At 40.9% G+C, this 24,662-nt stretch overlaps 1 protein-coding gene across 2 annotated transcripts in view; it reads left to right on the top strand.

Moving 5' to 3' along the window:
* Positions 1–24,662, top strand: part of ctnnd2b (catenin (cadherin-associated protein), delta 2b) — a 125,253-nt gene that overhangs the window by 70,400 nt on the left and 30,191 nt on the right. For both annotated transcript variants that reach the window (XM_084545844.1, XM_084545843.1), the window contains exons 11-13: positions 839–895; positions 11,791–11,923; positions 15,387–15,600. In XM_084545844.1, coding sequence (XP_084401970.1) covers positions 839–895; positions 11,791–11,923; positions 15,387–15,600 — 404 coding nt within the window. The remainder of the gene's footprint in view (positions 1–838; positions 896–11,790; positions 11,924–15,386; positions 15,601–24,662) is intronic.

Below are 24,662 nucleotides of genomic sequence, written 5' to 3'. Positions count from 1 at the left end.
GAATGTCACAAGCCTTATTCCTTAACATATCCATATTTCTGGCCCTTTGGTCAACGCAGCTTTTGAGTGCTAACACAATCATGCACACAATTCAAGTTAAACTTTTTATGATACTTATAAGTTATTTAGATGTTTGCACTCTAAAAATAAAGCTCAGAATGTTTGACTAAATGTAGACTCTGTATGCTAGATTTGCTAGATTATTACTTTCAATCAAAACTGCTTCAGATGAGCAACCAACCATTCAAAATTTGCCACCAGCTCAGAGAAGAAAAGTACATTAAACAGAAAATGAAATGTCTAAATTTAAATGTAACCAAGTATAACTCATGGCACGCAGATCTACACATAACAGGCTTAGCATAGCTCGTCATTTACTCACTATGTAGCTACTCTGCTACCAGTCCTGCTCTTCTGAGATAAAGTCGGCCAAATACAATCAAACGACTGAAATAGATGGATTTTGTCATCTATTTCAGTTCTATGTCATCACTCACAAGCTAGGTTGACTAACAGGCCTCCTAAACCTTGTTTGATGATATTTGCGCAGCAACCATAAGGTGAATATCAGTGTACGAAAGGAACAAAGACATAACCGGATCGTTCTGACCCTCTCTTTACCTGCCGTCTACTTGCCATCTCCCCACCACCTGCTATAAGTGCATGTCCTCCACCCTGCCCACCTCCTCCGCCATTGCCTGACAACCAAATGTTGAGAGAGAAAGATGAGTGTAGTGGCTACATATTGATTTCTATTTACTAATCACTGAATACTTTGTTGCCAGACAGCCAACATATACCTCTCTCTTGTTTCTCTCTGCCTGTCCCCCCTCGATAGGTACGACCCCGAATTCCTTGTGTGGAATCAAAATCAAGCCGAGCAAAGAATGACAAAGTAATCCAACTATTTATTTATACATATGTGCATTCTGTCTATCTATCTTACCTTTGTCTCATTCACTGAATCTTTCCATTTTCTCTATATGGCTCCGATATCAGACACTGATGTTAATGTTAATGGCAGCATGACGACATTTCACATTTGTACTGTCACCCATTTAGTGCTTTATTAAACGAGGGATCACTTTTATTTTAGCGTTTACTTGGCTACTAAATCGGAGATTAGAGTTTAATTACACCATGGCATAACATCAGAGCTGTGACCTGAAAACATTAAGAAAGAAGCTGTAATCTTATTTGGAAACTGACGACAGATCTGAGTAACTATTGACTGATCCCATTTTTGGTTGATTATTTGCAGTTTGGAGAAATATGGCTAAACAGAGCTTCTGAGTGTCAGTATTCCTCATTCTCTCCTCTGGCTTTTCATCTCTCCATCCATCCATCCATCCGTCTTTCCATCCATACATCCATCCATTTTTCTACTTGTTGGTTTGTTCGGTCATTCATTCGTGTACATTGTCACTCTGTCCAGGTGATCTCCGAACGTGCTTTTTTGTCGGCTGTATTCATGTGGCTTGCTCTGAGTTAATTTTGGCCCTTGAATTTGATTTTGTGGTATTAATCTTCTTATCTCCAGCAGAAAATGAATAAGCTCACTGCCAAAATGTCGTACTGCTTTAAGTGAACATATGGAGGAGTAGTATGTTTGACAGCCGACATTAGTCTTGCACACACAGATGCCATGCTCTTTGGTTTTTTTCACTCGTCTGATTTTCCAGTGGGGTGCTGAATTCAGTTTGTAAATTGTTACTTTTTTACCCAAAGAACAGATTAGATGATTTAACAGTACTCCCAAGATGAATAAAATTAACTAAGAATACTTGCAAAAACATAGCATTAGCTAATAATACTTGCGGACACTATTAGGATTTCATTCAGGGGTGTTTTACAACCGATGCATAATTCACAAATTAATTCACAATATAATATATATTTAGTCTTAAAACCAACCAGAGCCGTTTTGTTGCAAACAAATTTAAAGGGGTACTACAGTTTTTTACAACCTGGACCTTATTTCTGGCATAAAATACGATTGTTTACTCACCCATATAACTTTGGTGTCATTTTTAGTCTTTCGGAAGATATTTTGCTCCAGCGGAGGCAGATGAGTATAATCAGCTCCCAATGGAGTAGTTCAAGACAAAAAAAATCTGTGGGTGAGGAAGTTTGTCCGGTTTACAGGCTAGACCTAAAACTGGCTGCTAATACTTGCAGAGGCATAAAGTTAGCTAGTCACACTTGCAAAAATAATAACGTTAGCTGTTCCTCACAACGTTAGCCTATTATACTAGTCACAGCATTAGATAACAGCACTGGCAGAGCCTGACAAGAAGCTAATAATACTAACAGAGACACAATGCTAGCTGTCATTATCATTAACTCATAATACTAGCAGGTAGAGAGACATAATGTATGCTAACAGTAATGACACAACTATGCTGGCGGAGACATAATGCTAGCTGGTAATTGTGGCACAGTTAACAATACTATTGGAGTCCCTCTGCTGCTCTCTGTTCACAAGAAACCATAGCATAACAAACAGTATGATTGTATTAATAACTGTGTAAGTGGAAAATTTCAAAGATTTCCAGAAACCGTGCAGATTTATAGTATTATACTGTAATTTAGCTATATAGGCCTTGGCTTTCTTCAAAATGTTAGAATATGTTTGAAGAAAATGTTAGGTTGCCCAGTCATTAGCTTGCTAAACTGTTCTAGACAGCAACAGTTGCCTAGCTTCCGACTTGGGCTGATATGTGCCAGACATTTTATGCACACAATTTCCCATATCAGGTCAGATTCACTTGAAGGTTAACCATACAGGCAGTGACAAAACAGTAGCTAACAGTGCCGTCAAAGACAAAACATTAGCCAACCATACAGGCAGAGACAAAACTAGAGACATAATTTTAGATAAGTTCGTCAAAAATAAATACTTTTTGTGTTATATTGGTGTTCAAAACTAACACTGTCCTTGGTTCGGGAGAAAGTAGGACATAAATAAATGAAATCACTTATTGCAACGAAGCTGACTGCATAAGCACAGCTAATAGAAGAGATGTGAGGTCATGCCACCGTCTGCAGCTGGCTCCCTAATGATACCTCTATCCTGTAAAAGCCTCAAACAAATATCATTTAGCTGATTTGTCAAGCCGCACACTGGCACAGTCTGGAAAATCAAGACATGTTACTGTGGAGACAGCCTCTTATATACTCCAACGCATTTCCTCCCTCAGGCTGCCGGTAATTTATGGAAACATTCCCACTAAGACAACGAACGATTTGTGTGCTAGACAGGATCTGACCCAATCATAAAAGTGGCTCATTTTATTTCATGCTCTTAAGCACACTGAGAATCTCTGATCCACATTCAGTCACTTGGTAAGGATGGACTGTGTGTGTGTGTGTGTTAGTGTGTTTCTCAGCTTTGCTTGACATCTCCTGACCTTTCGGTTATCTCTTCCAGCTTCAGTAGGCCACTCAGTCAGCCGTGCCATCACACCCTCAAACAAACACTAACACTGTCTTGGTAACACAAACACTTTATTTTCTTTCTCTGATTTCCTTTATGTTTCAGGGTTTTTTTTCTCTCGTCTATGCATTTTCTCATTTACTCTTCTTTTCTACACTGAAGCTGCAGTGGGAGGTGGGGTCTCTTACATTAAGTCAGTTAAAAAGAGCTGGTTTTATATGTGTTAATAGAGAGTGTGATTTAGCGTTCGTGTATGAGGGTCATTCAGTATATTAAGACATTTCTTCCACTACAACACATTGCAGTGCTTACCTCTCCAAATCTCACTGACAGTCCATGGATACGAAACAGTATTACACCTCTGCTCATTCAAAAAAAACAAAACAATTAAATAGGAAATTATTCTGAAAATGCTCAGTTTGTTATTTAATATTAATTTGCATAGACTGGAAGCCAGACCCTGTTGATCAATCCTACCCCTTGGATATAATTGATAAACATTAGCTGACGTAGAAGAGCATAGCAACTATTGCACTCATGCACCACTTTGATTTTAGCAAGGGATCTCTGGTATCTCCGAACCTCCTCAGTTAACCTTCTCTTGATGTGTTCCATCGTTATTGATACAAAACAATCAGTTCGAAAATTGCATAGATGGAGAAGCAGACGGAAATAGTAAAGTAGAAATATGCTACTACCGGTCAGATCTCTTGTGGTCTCTGTTGCCGTGACTTTTTCGGCTACGCCGTTAGGGTCTGGCTGGGGTCCAGGCATTACTCCACGAATTCCTGTACCCATCAGCTGAACATGTTCTACACAGGTTGCTGTGTTCTGCTGGATAAAGATCAGTTTGTTCTTTAAGGTAAACTGGTACACTGGGTCTGTTCTGTTGTATTCTGTTCTATTTTGCTATAAATACACGGTGATGTTTTGCTGTTAATCAGCCACCTGAAGTTGTTGAATCCCCTGCTGAACTGTGTACACAGTGAATCAGCACCCTTGTCAGTTTTGCCTCAAATGTCTTTTCTTCTTTCCCTTCTTCTACTTCTTCTTCTTCTACTATCAGTTGACTCTGCAGGTTTCCTCTACCTGTCGGTCTCTGTGTCTGCCTGTATTTCTGTCTGTCTTTCTGGGGATGAGTCATAAGGCGCATCTCCATTTCCCCCCGCTGACAGTCCTCAGTAGGAGCACACGCACAAATATGCCCGATGCAAATCGCATAGTTCGCTCCCTGGTTTTTAAATCGCTCAGCTCCTCAAAAACCCTGACTCACAGGAAATCCTTTCAGCCCGATATAACAGTGAGCATCGTCTCCCTGCAGCCGTCACATCACAGAGCCTCGCCCCACGTTCCGGATACATAATTCAGGGATAGTTTATTTATTTGCAGGGCTTAATTGTTGGTTTGCTTGCCGTCTGGCATCTCTTATTGTGGTGTAAATGTTTGACTGTGGGTGACACAATTGCACACAGAAACACATATGCACTCGCTCACATACCTAGACAAGTGGCGATATGAGATAGCCCACCTGGTTGGTAAGGAACAAAGAGTAGACTGACAGTTTGTCAGTATTTGTCCCAGTCCACTGAGTCACCCAGTGAAATGTTATGCTCTCTTGGGGGAGTTTGGTCAGGCACATAGAGGTGTAGACGCACTTCTACACACACATACGCACACACACACATACAGTATATATAAATACCCTCACCCGCCAGTTCATTGGGTGCACTTGTTCAACTGCTCATTAATCGGCCAATCACATGTCAGCAGTGCATTTAGGCTTGCAGACATCTGCTGAAGTTCAAACCGCATCAGAAATTAATAACTAATGACTGTGCATAAATGTATATTTGATTACCGCTAAGCTGTGGAAATATACCAGCAAATACTACCCTTTCTCACATAAAAGCGTGCAGTTCATTGCCTCTTAATTCTGACTTGTTAAATTGGAGCCATCTGCAGGACAAAAGGCTAAAAGGACAAAGTTGCAGCTAAAAACAAACAAACAAAAAAACGACCTCTTTATAGAAGCACAAAAATGTCACGAGAAAAACAGGTGACATTTGAAAAAGCAATTTGTTTCACGGTCCTGAATTGAATATACAGTACCTGCACCTGGGGAGATGATTAAACTTGCTGTAAAAAAAAAAAAACTCGTCATGTGAGCTGCCCTTTTGTGCTTCTGCTTTGGTGAGGCAAGTAACCAGTGTTGAAAACATAATCCTGTTTTTAGCAGACCCACTGTCATGACTGGCAGTTTTTGTAATCTATTTTAACAACCTAAGCTTCATAATAGTTTTAAAACTCCTCATTAAAACTAGTCCAGTGACAAAGCGGACACACAACGCTAAACAATAAAAATGAACGGAATTATACAAGGTGGCTGTAGCACATCAAGTCAAAACTAGACTTGTGCTTGGTATAATTGGTCCAAGCACTCGATGCGAATTAGAACTGAAGGTTCGCTGAATTACTTCAAAGAAAATCTCATTTGATGAAATTGTTCATTCTGTCTATGCGGGTTGCCTTTAATTATCACTGCGTGCTTTGCGAGCATGAGCGATCATCTTGCTTTGTTTGATTTGCCCTTGGTTTTGCCTTTTAGGCTATGCACGGCTCTGCCTTTTGATTTGTGGAGTCTGTCGGTGCGACACTAACCTCGTAACAAGACCAGCAGACACAACTCAGAGCTTGAAGCCGCAACTCATTAAGAGTGAAAAATCCTCTGATTATTTTTGTTGTTTTTTTTTTTTTTTCCTCATCCAATCATATTTTTTTACAGCACAATGCTGAGACTATATAATTTAATTACGGACACAGATGAACATCAGTCAAAGCCAGTAAAACGCAGCTGTCCTTATTATTTCTGTCTCAGTTTTCAGCCACTAAATGCAATGAGGTTAGTGCATTAATAATACAGACGTTTACGCCACATTTTTAATTCTGTCATTAAACCCACAACATCCATAATTTTTTGATGACGATAAGATATTTTTGTCACATGGGGAGATGTAGGTAGTTAGTGGTAAAGGTAAGTTACTTAAAGGCCATGGCATTCTGTACAATCCTTGTACACCAATCATTTTCCAGTTCTACTGCAATGTTTCTGCTCTGCAAATACGTTACATATTCTTTCCCTGACTCCCACATTAAAAGAGTGCAAACATTCCCCGTGTGAACACTTTTGCCCGAAGTTCACAGATGGCTCGGTAGTATTTGCTCATCCTGCTGTGATGTTGTCACACAGTGTTTAGGACTGGGAGCACCATATCCTCCTGTGTTCCCTTTTTAGGGACACACACACGCAGTGAAAGAGAGAGAGAGATGCTGAGTGAAAAGTTGTACAGCTCCGGGCTAGAGTTAGGGAATGAATGAACCGTTATAGTACAGCTTTCTGGGGCAGAACACACACAGGAGAGACGACAGACTGTCTAGCTTCACTTTAACTGTAGGTAAATTCTTTTAGTGTCAGGCTGCTTCAGAACTATTTTAGAACATATTGCACAACATGTTAACAGTCGGTTCTGTGTCCTCAGCCTCTCGTACAGTAGCCCAACAGCGTGCACATGTATGATGGTGATGTACATTTGTCTTTTTTTGTTTTTCTTTATGTGTTTGTGTGTGTGTGTGCCTGCAGAGCATTGCAGCCTTAAGCCTCGGGTTGAGTTTGATCTGCTGTGATGTGCCACTTTCTCTCCAGGGCTGCAACTATTCTCGGCCCTGGCCGTGCCGCTGTGCGCCGCTGTGTGTGTACGCCATGTACCCCTATTTTTTATTCTCTGCATGCTTGTGTTTGTTTCGCACTTAGCTCCTGTCGCTCCATAATGTGTGCGCACTGTAGTGTTATTCCTTGTGCGTGTCATATTCTGGGCTTGAAGTCTGACAACAATTTGACTGTGGTACTTCATTCAAGTGTTAATTGTTAATTCTGTCATAGGCATAAAGTACCACTTGCTTGTGTGCGTCTATGGCAGCATGTGTGTTCCCCCCCAACTTGGACTTTTTAAAAAGGAAGGTAACTTTAGATAAAAAAATAAATAGAAAATGAGAAATGTGTTTTTCTAATCATTATCACAGAGCTGCTAAAGGGGGCTGCTTTGGCCTTCAAGCAGTGTTGGTTCTTTGGCTCTTGATTTGCAGGTATCAAGAGCAGGTATGTGTGCAGCTTTATTGTTGAGCAATAGGGCTGAAAGGCACATTTTCAATCTCATTTCACCACTTTGGTAGACGTAGCCTTTCAAAACAAAGGGAAACAGTGTGAAGGTCATCAGTGTTGTCAGACCTCTCATGTGAAATGCACCTGTTAGATGTTGAATTGTTCTTGTTCTCACAAATATTAAAAGTATATGGGTTGAGTGGACGATGCTTATTAATGCACATCCAGATGGACACGGAGCAAGGAACAGACACAGACTCAGTGTACATATACTGAGATTCAGTGTGACACTTTCCGAGAATATATTATCTGATGTGTCCCTCACAAACAAAATCTCCAGAATTTCTATCGAGTTCTCTATCGATCGCTCTCTGTACAGTCACCACTACAATACAAACAAGATGCTGTTTAATTTGGCATGATTTTAATGATGATAGATTACCAAATTGTCACTTAATGAGGGCTCCGATTGTATCCCACGCCTAATTCATCATCTTTATTGCAACAACACATATTTTTGGGTGTCACAGGTTGCCGTTTGAAAACTTATTTATCCGGCACGACACCACCACAAAAACACTAACCGTTCTGTAAAATCTTTCATCTAGGGCAAGACTTGGCTACCAATACTCACCATGGTAGCCAAGAAAATGACAGACGTTGTTGCAGATGAGAAAAGTTTAACTGGAAATGTTCTGTAAAAAGGCAGCTTATAATAACTATTTAAAAAAACACAGCCTCCGTCTCTGTGTTACCTCAGGACTGCTGTCAAGAGGATATGAACTGTTCCTCTGCTAGCATTAGCGTAAGCGGATGCTTTTTCACATGAGTGTGCATTGCAGTAGTACTTTTGTTGTATTTCAGGACTCTCTTACATATTAGTGAAGTATTTCCACACACCCGACGAACAGCCGCTAGCTTGCCACAACAAACCACTGATCTCCTCACCTGTCTTCTTGGAGACGTCCATGTTGTTATTGTCACGTGATCAGTGACTATTCAACATGATGTTTAAAGAGTCATGGCACAGCAGTGAGGTCGATAAACCAACTAGTCGACTAGTGCGGAGTATTTATTTTTTTTACTACAAATGTTCCACAGTGAGCTACAGTAGCTTTAATGCACTGGTGTTTTTACCGCTTGATCAGTTAAACCTCTAAGATTACATAAGTATCTCTTTCCATAGATATTATCACTGGGGTCATACTTTCTAATCAAAATTACAAAAAAACATTTAAAAGAACACAGGCAACAAGAGACGACACGAGCGCACACACACGCTGCAGCTCGTTCAGCCACAACATGAGATGTCTTATCGGCCAATTAACCCAGAAGGTGACCTATGCAAGGTTAATATCGTCCTTAATCCTTTTTATTGAGACGCATGCTACTTGCTGCTGTATGTGCATAACAGCAGCGTCGTGGTTGTGTGTTTGTGGATGAATGTGGCTGCAGGGAGGAGGGAAAAGAAACACGGAGAGTCAAGAGAGATTTAGAATAGAGACCATTCAAGCAATTCAAAGAGAGAGAAAGAAAAATAACCTTTGAAATAATTCTCCTTCCAATTTCCCCATTTTCCAAACACTGGGTTTATCCCATTGGCCCATTATGAAACTTAGAGACAAAAGCTTTCTAATCCTGGCTCTTCTACATTGCCTTTGATGGTTGGATGTGTATGTAAGTCAGTGAGTGCATATATGTGTGTGTGTGAGTACTATATTAGAGTCGTCAGATGTGTGTGTGTGCGTGTTGACGCTGCTGTGAGCTGCATGCTGTCCTACAGCTCTCTGTGATGTGTTTGTGTGTGTGAACCTGCAAGTGTTTGTGTGTGTTTGCATGTGTTTACGTTAGATTAGACTGAACAGAAATTATCTCCACGGGGACGTTGGGCTGTTGCTGCATCAAGAATAAGATACATCAAAGAGAAACTGGTTCTGCTTAACAGCAGGGCATACAAGGCTTCTGTATGCAGCCCAAACTACTCAGGACTATCAGGAACACTCAAATCACCAGTGTGGATTTAAAAGCAGAAAGTGCTTATGGAGAAGGTATCAAAAGCAGCAGAGCATAGTAATAGAAAAATATGGCAAATTAGTAACCAGGAAGTATCATCTCCTCCCTCCACAATCCAGGAATTTAAAATCACACTGTGGGAATGAAACTGTGCCCCAAACTAAGATCAGGAGCCAGTTTTATTGGGTCCCTAGAAACCATTGCTGTCAAGGAAACGATGTGCTTTTGTTGCCGTTGGCAACAGATAATCTACATTGATAAGCCCCGCCTCATTCTCCACCCTTCATCCCACTCTCTGATCCCTCATCATGACTTTATTCTCTCACATCACATTTTTTCTCACGATAAGCTTTCTCACACACAGACACGCACATACCCATAGTGAGCTCATTGCGGTTGTGTGTGTATATGTGTGTGCCCTACATGCCTAAAGCGTGCCTTTAGGCAAGAGCACTGGTGGATCCCTGGTTACACGCTAAAACCAGAGCAGATGGGGCAATTAGGAACAAGGACTTATCATCACAGCAGGAGGAAGCTGTTACAGTGAATAAAGATCTATTTGTAATTCTCTTCTCCAAAATAGCTGCCGTAGTGGTCTGGAAAAGTCCAAGAATTCATGTTCTATAGTGTTGAAAAAAGGTGTTTCAGAGTTAATGTTAATTTTGATTTACTTATTTAAGCTTCTTTAAGCTTCTTTTGTTAAGATTCCTCAAATAAATGGTGAAATTGTGTTGTTCTGGTCCTCCTACAGCTACATTTGTTTGGGATTTGGTTGTTGGTGATTTGTCACTCACTAAATCTTTAACTGCATGTATTTCTCACTACTAGGCCAGGTTATTGAAGATGACATAAAACATGTATTTACCCAGCACTTTTGGCAGCTACGCAATGCATTATATTCATGCGTTATATTATATGGAGATCTGCTATTGTGTCAACACGCAACAAACAGCTTCTGGTATCAGTCATGTGTTTGCTACACACTTTCTGTGAGCGTGTGGATGGCCACATCAGGGTGACAGCGCTTGACTCAAGAAGGGTTGCTATGGTTACACCCCAAGGCCATGAATATGTAGGCATTAAATGTTAAAGGATGAGAATCGTCATATCCACAAAACTGTTGAGCATCTCATGCAAAAAAAAAAAAAAAAAGACAGCGACTCGCTTTTTTTTTGTCAAATGTCAGTAGTCATTCTGGGATCACTATCCACAACATTTTAAAAAAGAACATGAGTGATGGCGATTGCTGACGTTGTGTGGTCTGGCTCACAGACAGGCTTCCAGTTTGTCTCAATTGTGTCCAGTATGGTTTGAAACAAGGATTTGTGCAGGCGCATTGACATTTGCCCACACTAAACTGGAAAAGACATTTCTTCACGGAACATACTTTGTCTTTGGGATTTGGTCTAACCCTAATTGATGCCACAAAGTTGAAAGTACGCGACTGGCTATCATTGTGCGTGTTTTAGGTTTCTGTGAATTGGAACTAAGGAGGCCTTGCCAAAACCTTAAAAAAATCTGCACAACAAAACTCTACAATCTACATACCCGTCCTCAAATGTCACGCAGTTAGGAACTCGCTGCATAAAAAGAAACGCACACACACAGATATTTAAACTCCTTTATAGAGTGAAAGGTTTTATTTTCCGCTCATATGCCAAGGCTGGATTTGCAGATTACTTATTACTTATCCTGCGCCATGATCAAGACATTCCATTAATTCACGCTTGACATTTAAATAACATAATTTCTTTTCTGCCACATGCCTAACATTGTGTGGTAGCATCAAATAATATGGCAAGAAATCTCAAATGGCATCCACCTAAGGGCAAACAAGTAATGTACAGAATTCTAATGAGATTATTTTTACATGTTTGGGTTGTATAATATCCCTTGAATGAATATTGTTGTTGCAGTTAGTGCAAGCACAACATAAATCTGTGTATTAAATGTGTCTTTCGCTACGGCTCTTTGTCATTCATCTCCAACCTCCATTTCTGCCTGTCTCTCTCTGTCTCTTTCTTTTACTCTGGTGAGCATTTTAAACCAGGGCCACAGCAGGGAGGCAAGCTGCCTAGTAACAGGTTCAGCCGCCACACATACACACAAACACACAAACACATATCTCTGGCTGTTCTCATCAAAACATACTGTTCTTTTTCTGTGTGTGTGTGTGTGTTTGAAGGGAGTTTGGCTGGAGGGATCCAGAGCTGCCAGAGGTGATCCAGATGTTGCAGCATCAGTTCCCATCAGTCCAGTCCAACGCTGCTGCCTACCTCCAGCACCTCTGCTTTGGAGACAACAAGATCAAATCTGAGGTATTGATCTCCGAAGAGAAACCTCCCAAGAGAGATGACTCTCAGACCTAGAGGAATGAAACGTTTTACACCCTGTTGTTACACACACACACACACACGCACACACACACACACACACACACACACATTTGAACAGCTATCTTAGCGAGGACATTCATTGACATAATGCATTCCCTAGCCCCTTACCCTAACCATGTCCACTGAGTGCCTAAACTTAACCTTAACCCTTTACCGTAACAATAACCTAATTGTAACCTTCACCCTAAAGTCTTAACCCTCAAACAGCCTTGTAAAGAAGTGAGGACCGGCCAAAATGTCCTCGCTTTGCACAAATGTCCTCACTCCAATGAGGTAAAGCTCAAACTGGTCCTCAGAAAGACAGCTGTACAAGTGCATACACACACACACACACATTCATACATAGGCATTCTTGGGCCCTGAAGGCTGGTCAGTTTCACCACAGTAAGATTAATCAAAAAACACACAGAAGTGCGTTCCCACTGTTTCCTCTAGTGTGCTGATCGGTATGATGATAGTATTTGATTTATCTGCCAAGTACAATTCCAGGTGAACAAGGTGCTTAATAGAAAGTGAGTGGGTGAGTGCGTGTGCTCGCCTTCGAATAATTTTGATGACCATGAAACAGGCAAATGTAGAAGATATTAGACTGCAAAATCTCTCTCTGGTCACCAATAATAAGATAGTGTCTGTGTTCTTTCCAGCATTGAAAAGTAGAATTACTAACACTAAAGCATGCTAGAGATCCAAATACTTTTTACGGCAGTGGCTCTAAGGTCTCTGTATTTAAAACCCCCAAGGAATCCAAACAGACCTGAACGCTATCAGCTTGGATCATAAGAATCAGTATGTCGTAATCGTCGCGGGGGAAAGCATATGTTTTAAGTGGAAACAAGGCTGTCAGTTAATTAATCTTTGAAGCTCATAAATAAATTATGTTTGACTATTCTTCCTCTTCATTTAATGTATTTCTACGCTTTCTGACTAAGGATACTTGTTAATACACCAAATCAACACAGTTCTGCCAGGGTTTGTGTTTACTCTCTGTTCTGGTCTCTGATTGCATCACGTCTGTTAGACTCAGATCCATTCGGGTTAGGTATGCCCCACTTTTTTGTTAAGAAGAAGAACGTCACCACTGAAATATGCTAAGGGATTACGGAGCATGTGTCTAACACCCAAGAGGTATTCGTCTTGATTCAGAGGAAACTCCGTCCTATGCGTGTTCACCTGTGTGATCTCCACCGTGCTCCGAATGGACGGCATTAACTCCCCATTATGCACACTTAACCCAGCTCGGTTTATAGCCCTGTTCCTGTACCCTCTCTCTCTCTTCCTTCCTGTCCTTTGGAGTCGTCATTGTTAAGAAAAGTGTTCCGTCTGTCTCCTCAATGTCAACTCAATTCAGCTCAATTCTTCTTTATTAAGACCCACGGAGACAATGGGGGCAAACACAGTTCCACAAACAGACAACAGGCATTGAAAATAGAGTGAGCGAGAAAGATAGGAATGATGACTGACGAAGTGTGGTAGCATTTAGAGCAGGGTTGCCAGGACAAATAGGTTTTCACCCTTGAGAGAGATGAAGTGATGATATAATAGATATAATAGACTGAGGCACATTGTCTATGAGCAATGGATACAATCCAAGGACCCTGTTATTCATGTAAAACACAACTAAACTGTTGGCTATACGATGCTTACATTCATAGGGCCATCTGTAAGTGCCTCATATTGGTCACTCATATACCCCCCATTTGTCATGTCTCAATGTTTTGCAGTACCATGCCTCTGTGGTAGTCCTGATCACTCCCATCTGATCCAAATTAATTTAGATTTTAACTGACCAAAACAGCAACGATTTTCTGTCTGGACGCCATCCGTTGGGGTTGAATTAATGCCACGTCCATCATACTTTCTGAACTGCCAATGTTTCGCACATAATCCTTGCGACAAGTCAGAAGCACTGACCCGTCTGATTTTCAATCCAAGGTTTTGTAAATTGTGAAATGTGCGGCAGCTGTGTTTTAGATTATGTTCAGGCGCACACTGTTGCTCGTGTAGTCACTCTCTCATCTCTCACACACGGATTTCTGACTTGTTCAGGCAATTGTCTTTTATCCCTTACCACGTGGAGCCACAACACAAACCAAAACTGAGAAAGCTGCTGTGTTCTATGTTCTGTGTTTTAATTAAGGAAAATACGCTACACTTCTAGCCCAGTGTAGCCAGACTCAGTTCTTATCAGAATTTGAGTTTTGTCAGAATTTAAATTTGGTAAAATGTCATTAGGATTTCATTATGGGATGTTTTTTAACCTGATACAGAGGGGGGAAAAAAACTTACGACTGGATGGTCCTACAACCAATCACAACCAAAATCCATTACTACTAAAGTCCATCCATTACTCTTCAGTCCCTCATCCCTTAAAGCCTGCCCAAACAATTGGATTTTGATGATTTGATCTTCACCGGCCATAAAGAATTCCCAGTGGAGCTACTCCAGACAAGTAGGCGTTGGAACTTCTGCCTGTCTTCCAGGCTACTACACTTCAACTTTAAAATAATCTATAATATAAAGTTAGTATAGATTACACAGTTTAGAATCATTTGAATCATCTTAGTGTATTCAGTTTTTATTGCATGCCTCTCTGTCTCTAAACCTACTACTGAAACTATTAGTCCGTTAAGAAAAATTTGCATACAAACATAATTAACTAAAGATTTGGGTGAGTGTGAAACATTGCAGCTTTCGCAGTGCCCAAAATAAGCTATTGGAAAAAATGAATCCATTTGTACAACATAATTTTAAACAACCTAACTGGATAAAAAAAACGACAAATTAGAAACAGCTTTTGCTTTGGAGAATTCCTGTACATTCATTGCCACTTGTCACTTGCGGTAAAGCTGCAGCTGTTGTTGTTATATGATTCTTTGATTAAATCTAATTATAATTACACAGTGATTTTTTTGACAAAACAATTATTACAAGTCCTTTAGCTTAAGGGGGCTGCATCAGGTTTTGCATCTAGTGGTTAATTTCCTGAACAATCAGTGTCCAGTTTGAGATTTTTAGCCACAGTGCTAATAATCCAAATAATAAGAGGATTCTTGCTGTTTTATCTGGAGGGCCAAAAATTGGCTTGTCGCTGTATCTTGTTCACCGAAATGAGTCTTTTGTTTTCATGGAGAGCCAGTCTGCCCTACATTTTCTCTATGTCTAGACGGAATAAATTAGGGAGGGCTGCAGACCCACATAGGTGGGGTGGGCTGGTGTAAGAGTCGTCGCTTGTTCAGTAAATGCAAATTTATATTTGCATGAAAGTATATAATTGTTTTTTAGGTGAACAGCCTTTAATGTATTCAGTTGCTACAGAGACACTTGTGTTATTTGTAAATGTCCCTCTGATGTCCCTCTTATTCCTTCCTCGCTCCTTTGTCCCCAGATTCGGCGGCAGGGTGGAATCCAGCTGCTGGTGGACTTGTTGGACCACCGGATGACCGATGTGCACCGCAGCGCCTGTGGAGCCCTGAGGAACCTGGTGTACGGCAAAGCCAACGACGATAACAAGATCGCCCTGAAGAACTGCGGAGGCATACCTGCTCTGGTGCGGCTGCTCCGGAAGACCACAGACGTGGAGATCCGGGAGCTGCTCACAGGTAACACGCCTGCAGATATTTGGATGTTGCACAGTAGGGGTGAAAATAGGCCGTGGCAATCTGGTAACAGAACTGGATCAGCAGTAGCTGCCCAGCTGCGTCATGAAATACATTTTAGTATCAAAGTGAACAGGGTGCAAACTCTATAAATGATAACTGTTGGTGGTTTAGTGCTGATCTGTATTCAATGAGTAGGACATCAAGTGTCCGGTACTACCTAAATTAGAAATATTTATTCAAATTTGGGGGATTTAGGAAATTTAACCTTCTATAAATAAAAGCTTTTTGCAGATTTCAGTATTTTAGAGTTCATTTGGCTCCTTTTAAGTCAATAAAGTCCTAGAATACATAAAAAATTTGATATATCTACACCAGATGTTGAAGTTCATGTCTTAAAACTTTTCTGGGAAGCTTCCCGGAAAGTACAGATAACCTGGTACTAATCATGTTTAAAACATTAATGTAGTTAGAGATTTAAACTGCAGTGAGTTCATAAGGGATATGAAAGAGTAACATGTCAGAACTGGAACAAATACTATTTTGTGTTTATCTGCATTTTAATATCTGAAACTGAAGAGAAACCTTGGTACACATATTACCATATACAAATATAATAATGCACAAATGCATTCCTCTAATGTTTAAATGCACTTAAACACACACACATACGTTTTCCCTTTAATGATCAGTACACGTAGATCGACAGAGTTCGGAACAACCCAATAAAAACACTGTACTGTGTTCATACCTGTTTGCACTTGTACACAGATACAGACATTCACACACAAAGACACACGGAGGAGAGAATTGTTTACCACCTGCCTGCTTCCCAGCACTCATCAAGTGCTGTTGACTTGTCACACTGAGCCTCCGTTCAAAAGGCTACACTGCTTCTATCTGCAGCATGTTTGTATTCTCTGTCAGTAAACACATCTATCTTCCGCGTAATAAAAAATGTATCCAGGGCTGATTAATTGGAGGTTGTAAGCCACAGTAAGGTATGGGTTGTAAACTCGGATAGATCAAGGGATTAGCAGCGATGCCTCTGCCTGTGTTTTTCGCAGCTTTTACTGTATATATCCTGGCAATTTCCTTTCTGATTGGCATTGACACGGACCCCCATGGTAAAAGGACTCACCTCTGGAGGGGAATGTAGAGATTACTAATCTAAAAGAAGAATGCCGCTCAATTTCAAACTGATCTACTGCCAGAACCCCCCGGGAGTGGTGGTGGGTGAGCAATTCCAATCCAGCAGCCAAATGAGAAAAAATGGATTTCTCTTACCCGGGCACCCACACTCATGAAGACATCTCTGCTGTGGGTTTGTAAAGATCAGAATGCTTGTCGGGTTATTTCTGCTTACTAGAGAAGCTGTGAACTTGTGATATTTATTTCTGAATTCCAGACCAATTTGCTCAATTTGTGAAGATACAAGAAAGTGGATCAACCATTATAATCTAGTCCTTTTCACAGAATGCATGTTTTGCAGTGTTTTACTCCCCCCATTTGATAGTGGCAAACATTTGACAAATATAGTGATTTTGATGTGGTTTATTGTCTGGTCTGTTTGAGGACAAAGCAGTGAAATCACAGTTTTTATTCGGTTTTCCAAAGAGAAGTATCCATATCGGATTTTCTCAATTGTTCCCAACAAGCATAGCGTAGTGTTTCAGCAACCAGACCTCGGAACCTCAGTTCCAGTTTCAATATTTCTTAAGTTTTCAAGAAGGCGTTAATGTTGTTTGCCTGCTCCAGTTCAGGCAACCAATCACATGGGCAAACCTGTCACCCTTGCAACCAAGGAAACTAAGGAGAAGCGTGTTCTTGGCGTATCCGTCAAAGAAATATTGACGTCTATGCCAGAATCTGGTCCAGTCAAAGGCCGTTGTTTAATTAATTGTAACCCATATTTATTGAACAATGAGTTTTACACAGCAGTTAGTGCATTGGTCTGACCTTTGAGGAGTCGGAAACCTTCAGTCTCTTCCATCCTTGCCACGCGTGTGTTTGGCCTAGCTGTCATTCCCAAACTTACTTTCCCTTTCTGCAAACGGCCCTTAAGCAAACTGACTCTGCATCCCACACAAGCTGCCCTTGAGCCTTTATCCACTCTGCAAATTACCTCCAGCACTACTTCACACATCAGGCTGACGTGAGGTTGCGGTCGGGGACAAACATTTTAAACGCTATTCGTGCTAATGGGGAACAGTCATGAATACTAACGGGGGAATCTTATCAGGGAAGTGAAACAGAGAAGTGTCCTCACACAGCTACCGCATGCAGCCGCATTCGGTGCGGAGCAGAACCCATGTGTGCATTTCCGTGGATGCATATGTGCGTTGTGAGTGTAGAAAAGGGTTTAGGCTTAGCAGAGATGGAAATAAAAGGGTTTTTGTATGCTGCTGGAGTCTTAAAGAAGATTACCATATAAATTAGAGCAGCAATTCAAGGCACGGAGCACAGAAATCCCTCCTGTCACAAATTAATCAGCTGAACGACCGACCGGACGCAGACAGACCAGGCTCTCTCTCTCTCTCTCTCTCTCTCCCTCTCTCTCTCTCTCTCTCTCTGTCTGTTTGTGAGGCTCCCTCACTCACTCTCTTATTCCACTGTGGTTGGGTTTTTCGTAATTGGTCTCTCCTTCTTCTTCTGTCTCTCTTCTCTGTCCTCTTTGCCTTACCCTGTCTTCCCTTTTCCACTCTTTCTCTGTATCGCCTGCCCTCTCTGGCTCTTCTTCTCTCCCTGGTGAGCATTTTGAATCAGGATCACAGTGGGAAGTCAAGCTGCCTGCCTCGCTAGCTACAGACTCAGCTACACACACAAACACGCACAGAGGACTGGTACACACACACACACACACACACACACCCCAACACACACATACACACCCATTCTCTTTCACGTGTACAGCTTGCTTGATGGCATAAAGCAAGCAAGGCTGTTGCCCTCGCTCTGCTCTTCAGTCTCTCTGCACTCTGGTTAAATAATTACTCTTTTCTCTCTTACCTCGTTCAGAACTGATTGAAAACAGCAAATGTTAACGCTGCCTCTTCAGATTACATGCAACATGTGTGTACAATTTGCCTGTTTGCCACTAGCCTGTATCACCTCCAGGTGCTCAACAAAACAATAACAACTCACTTGAACTAAAATTTATCATGCTAAACAAAAATTCCAGGTATTCACATCAACAAATCAATCAGAATACATCATGCCAACCAATGTGATGGAGTGTGTGATGACCTCCCGCCTTGGTGCACTTTTTTCTAAATCTAAATTGTAGTGTTTTGCAATCACCAAACATTCATGGCACAATCTGACATACAGTACTTGACTCAGCAACCAAACAGCAAATTAAAAATCACATAGTTACCATATAAAACAGTATAATTAGGCCGAGGCCAGTGGTAACTGACTGGAAATGCCACCTGGTCTACACATGAGCTTTATTTAGCTATGTTGTGCTATCAGGCTGACTATAAAGCATTGGCTTTAGCAAGGCTTTGATTCAGTATTTTTCCACCATAATGACTCAGTACTTAGTCTTTCTAGAAAGAGGTGGATACTTTCTGAATGGGGTCAGTTGCAGCCAGGGCTTTTTTTGGAGTAAGCATCTAGTGGCCACTGGTAACATTAATGTGCACTCAATGGTACTCCCATAATGGCTTCAGCCTCAAACTGTTGTAGTTGCCACGTGATCTCTACAGAGAAGCATGTCAGACCTGTCTCCTCCGTTCATATTGAACAATTCTGCATTATCAATTTTTATGGAATGTCCTAAGATCTGTGCTAGTGATGGTTATATAATAACTTTCCAGAGAAGCTTTACATAAATTTATGTTGATCATTTTTATCCACCAACAAAATGGAAATGGGAAAGGCTGCTGCTTAAACACTTTTGCTCTGTGCTTGTGGGTCTGGTTGTTCACTGTTTCAGTCTAGAGGAAACAATGTAAAGTTCAGGCTTTTACTCTTCTAGTCTTCTCTGTTATCCTTTTATTTCTACATGAGTCACGTTTGAGTTATCAGGCCAACAGAGTAATTCTTAGAGTAGGATATCTGTCCTGCAGTGTGTGCAGTGCTTTCTTTAACTTCCTCATTCCCTTTTAAAATCTGCACGCTGACAGTAGATGTGGTTCCTCTTGTCATTGCGATGCAACTTTTTCATTCAGTCACAGCAGCACACATCTCTGTAAGCAACAGGTCCGGACTGCTCACATTGGTGTCAGCTCTTCAGGAGCACATGTGAAGTTGTTAGATTGAAACTGTGATGGGAATTGTCCTCAGGAGACGGAGAGTGAAGCATGCTGAGATTAAAAAGGCGGAGCAAAATAAAAATTAAAAGTTGTAAATAAAAAAAAAAATAAATTATAAAAAAATATCAGGCGAAACCAGAACACAAACTGTGACAACATGAACATGAGATGCAAGCTCTTTTACCTATGCTGCACTGCCAGTGGTGTCAAATGTAAGCCTGCCTATGTTCACTAATGACAGTACAAAATCGTACACATAGCTTTTCTAAATTTTCTCTTCTTCTTTTTCTCCTAATGAACTCTGGTTGACCTTAACAGAATCTTCATATACCACTGAGCTACAATGTTTCCAGTCTTTAGTGACAAAATCATTAAAGGGCCAAGCTTAAATATGATTGCTCTTTGGCTGAGGCTCATTAACACACAGCCATAGGCCTGTGGACCAAGTGATTAAATGGTAATCAGTGCTACCCTCATTATGGACACAAGGAGTAAAGTTGACAGCTAGGCCTCTAATCTGAGTATGGCGAATGTGTCGGTGCTGGGCCATTGGAGTATAGAGCCATTGTATTTATGTGGCAGTGGGAGTGGTTGTAGTGCACAGTGCTTCTGCATGTGACTGACATATCTGGTGGACATCTCATCACTTTTATTGTAAAAAGCAGATACACTGAGTTATTACACTAATAATAATATACAACCAGATATATCAAAGAATTATGTTAACTCGAACTATGAAGACACACTGTGAATATACTATACTAGGATGTGATTAATGTAGTCGATTTCCCTGCAGCATATACACATAACAAATACTTAATAACCTGTATTTATTCAGTAAACATCATCAGATTGATTATATAGGCTGATTGCGGTCTCTAAGACATGATGGACATGCAGTGTAATGCAGCTTAATGTAGCTGCTCACCCCTTATAAAAAATCCTATCTGTCCTATATAAGGGATAAAAATGAGCCGGGCCACTTGCAGCTGCTGGCTCAGCGTGTCATCAGTGATCTTGAGAGCTTCCTCGGCTGTAGTCTACATTTTGTTTCAGCCGCAAAATGACAGCAATTAGAAATACTGAGAAGTGATGAGCCCACTGAGTCGTTCAAAGGACAGACACACTCAGAAGGGAAGTGTTGTACACAGTGTCTTCCGTAGGAGGGTGGTCTCTCTTCCAAGAAAGACCCCCTGTTGTTTTTAAGGTCAAACCACCAGTGTGGGTTCTTTGGAGATGCTACATAAATTGTTTGAGAACAAGCCACCCCTGAAGGCGCTTGTACCACTGATTGCTTGTTGTGACATGCAGTAATTGCAGGCCGACTGTCGACATAATCCTGAAGAGGCTGCTACACAGAGGGTTTGTTCTGAGACCCAACAACAGCCATCTTTGTCTTGTTTTCTATTGTCGTGGATTTAAAATGTTGAGGGTTTTTTTTGTCTAGAAGTTGAGGCAGCATATATAATAGTCTATACTGGTATCTGGGCAGATGGTTCAGCAAATTCTACTAATTATTAGGGATGTCGCAATCAAAGTTTTTTTTTGCCCTCCGATCATTTAGTATTTAATATCAACCAAGTCCTGATCTGATCTTAAATAAACAAAACGTCCTCCTCTGATGATTCATAACGGAGTTTCTTAACTTACTTGGATTCTCCTAGATCACGTGCACGGTGCGACTGTATTACCATAAAAAAAAAAGTCACACACTCACACATTTTGTTGGACTGCCTTTATCTTTGATTACAGCACTCATTCTCTGTGGCATTGTTTCAATAAGCTTCTGCAATGTCACCAGATTTATTTCCATCCAGTGTTGCATTCATTTTTCACCAAGATCTTGTATTGATGATGGGAGAGTTTGACCACTGCACAAAGCCTTCTCCAGTACATCCCAAAGATGGGGTTAAGGTCTGGACTCTGTGGTGGACAATGCATGTGTGAAAATGATGTCTCATGCTCCCTGAACCACTCTTTCACAATTTGAGCCCCATGAATCCTGAACAGCATTGTCTCTCTTCTGGAACAGGGTAAATCTGGACTCATCAGATGACATTCTTCCATTGCTCCAGAGTCCAATCTTATGCTCCCTATTAAACTGAAGCCTTTTTTCCAGTTAGCCTCACTGATTAGTGGTTTTCTTAAGGCTACACAGCTGTTCAGTCTCAACCCCTTGAGTTCCCTTCTCATTGTACGTGTGGAAAAGCTCTTACTTTCACTATGAAACATAGCCCTGCGTTCTAATGTTGTTTTTCTTCGATTTGATTTCACTAACCGTTTAAGTGATCACCGATCAGTCAGGATTTTTTTCTGACCACATTTCTTTCTTGAAGACGATGATTCCCCACTATCCTTCCAGTTTTTAATAATGCGTTGGACAGTTCTTAACCTAATTTTAGTAGTTTCTTCAATCTCCTTAGATGTTTTCTTCCTTGATGCATGCCAATGATTTGACCCTTCTCAAACAGACTAACATCTTTTCCACGACCGCAGGATGTGTCTTTAGACATGGTTGTTTAAGAAATGAGAAGCTACTTGTTGCATCAGTTGGGGTTAAACAACTTGTTGCCAGCTGAAAGATAATTGTCCACGCAGTAATTATCCAATAGGAGGCTCGTACATATTGGCTTAGTTAAATCAAGGTGGCCAGACAGTGTGTTTTGTGTGTAAAGAACTATTCAGAAGGATACACTCGGCCAAATGAAAGTACCTTTAAATTTGACTAAAGTACTAACAGTGAGCACAGCAGTACATTTACTGTATTAACAGAATTCCACCAGCCACCCAGCTTGCTTGACATACAGTAGAGGGGTATTTAAAGAACCATAATTCCAACGTTAAGGGGTATACACTAAAGAAGAGACTTGTAGCAATGTGGTGGTCAGTACAAAAAGTTGTATTGATGACATGCAAAAACAACAACTTTTGCAAATATGTGGGTGGGTACCAAGCTGAAATAATCTCAACTTTCAGGCAATGTAATTGAGGCAACATTGATAGGGTTGACTGGCATCATATACTTTAGTTCTACTAACTTCACCGTGCTGATAGTGGGCTTGCAGCATGCCAATTATGACTGTATTTTTTTGATTATCTTTTTTTAAAATAGAGAGGTGACTAGCAAACAGAAGGTTGCTTAGGCAACAAGAGCATGGGATGTCCACTAGTGAGTAACTGTAAGGTGCAAAATGATGGATAACAAATTGGTTGGCTTAACTCATATCTGTTGTTTCAGAGGCGTCAGTACCTTTAGGTGACTACATTCATTACTTAACCCCAAACCTGTACATGTTCCAATTGGGAGAAAACACACACACTCAATACTTTCTCTCTAAATGTCACAAATTCATTGGGTCACACAAGGACACTCAAAACCCATCTGGACAAGTGAGAATCAACATAGGAAACAAAATCAAGACAGAGGAACGAGGCCTAGATTCGAACAAAGAGACACGCAGCAATGTTGCAGAAGAGAGAGAGACGACGAGGGGATGAAAGTATGCTGCAAATGAGAAATGGGAAATGGCTTCAGAGATAAAGGGAGATAGCCAACATATTCATTTCCCTTCCCTCTATATACCACTGCATTCATAACCTCCTGCTGCTCCTCATGATGTAAGGCTGAGGCAATTAACCTCCTTCATGTGTCACACACTCATGGCTCTTTGCACGTGTGTGCACCACTCAGATCTCGGATGCATGTGTCCATGTGTGTTAGCGAAGCACTCTTGTGAGTCAGTGGACATTTAGTTGTAATTAATGCCTGCGTGAGACAGTTTTGCTCACTTTGTGAGTGCGCGTGTGTTTCGGATCAAAGATAAAATCCCACTGCCTTTCACCTCGGAGAGATGATGTCATCTTCTGCACAGCATGTGGTGACGCTGGCGAACAGCTGACTTCACCCAAGATAGTAAGAAATAATTTCTCGTGCAGCTGCAGCATGACATCATGCATTACATACTGACATGCACAATGCTGGAAATGGTTATTCTTACCAAACCAGTGGTTGCACTGATTCAGTGTGAGATTTCACAGATTCTTTTTATGAGAACTGTGCTTGGTAACATAACATACATACAATATACAGCACCTTGCTTAAATCAGCTTAACTCTGGGGAGCACTACGATATGCATGAAAAACGACAAATATAAAAATTAGACTTAGTTACGGGGGATAATGAATAATCTATTCTATGATTGCAAGTAGCATTTTCCATGACATTTGGCTGTTTCAGTGCATGGTCAACTAATTAAAAACATAAGCATGCAAGCTAATTTTTTGATATAACAAGAGACTTGCATGCCATGCTCCAATAATTAAGCCACGGGCCATTAATTGTATTATCCAGGGAATGTATTCCGATTTTAGCAATCCATTAATTTTGTCACAATAAGTGGCTCCTGTTCACGACCAATCCAATTTTTCACTGACATGGGTTGTATCCAGCACTTAACTTAAAAATATTAGCAACGATTCAGGCACGTTGTGGGTTATTAAAATGTTCATTTGTTAAAGCCGTTTAGTGCAGCAGTGGCACACAGGAGCTTGGAAGTCGCGTCCTCGTGAAGGTGCAAGCGTTTGCACTGACTGTTGGGTGTTCTCAAAACAAATAGGACATTTTAGGAGCTGCAGAGTAGTTCGAACCCAGACGTTGTTTATCTGTTTGTGATGCAGCCAACACGCCATGGTTGTTCTTTTAAAGAATGCTAACACTATAGTTCACAGACATGCTTCTACGATGGTCTCATTACCCGAAACAGGTGTTTTCATTGGCTTTTATGGCAGAGTGCAGAAAGAACATG

This window comes from Chelon labrosus, assembly GCF_963514085.1.
Source record: "Chelon labrosus genome assembly, chromosome: 6".
NCBI lineage: Eukaryota > Metazoa > Chordata > Actinopteri > Mugiliformes > Mugilidae > Chelon > Chelon labrosus.
The sequence above is the reverse complement of the archived record's forward strand: the minus strand, read 5'-3'. Positions and strand labels throughout refer to the sequence as shown.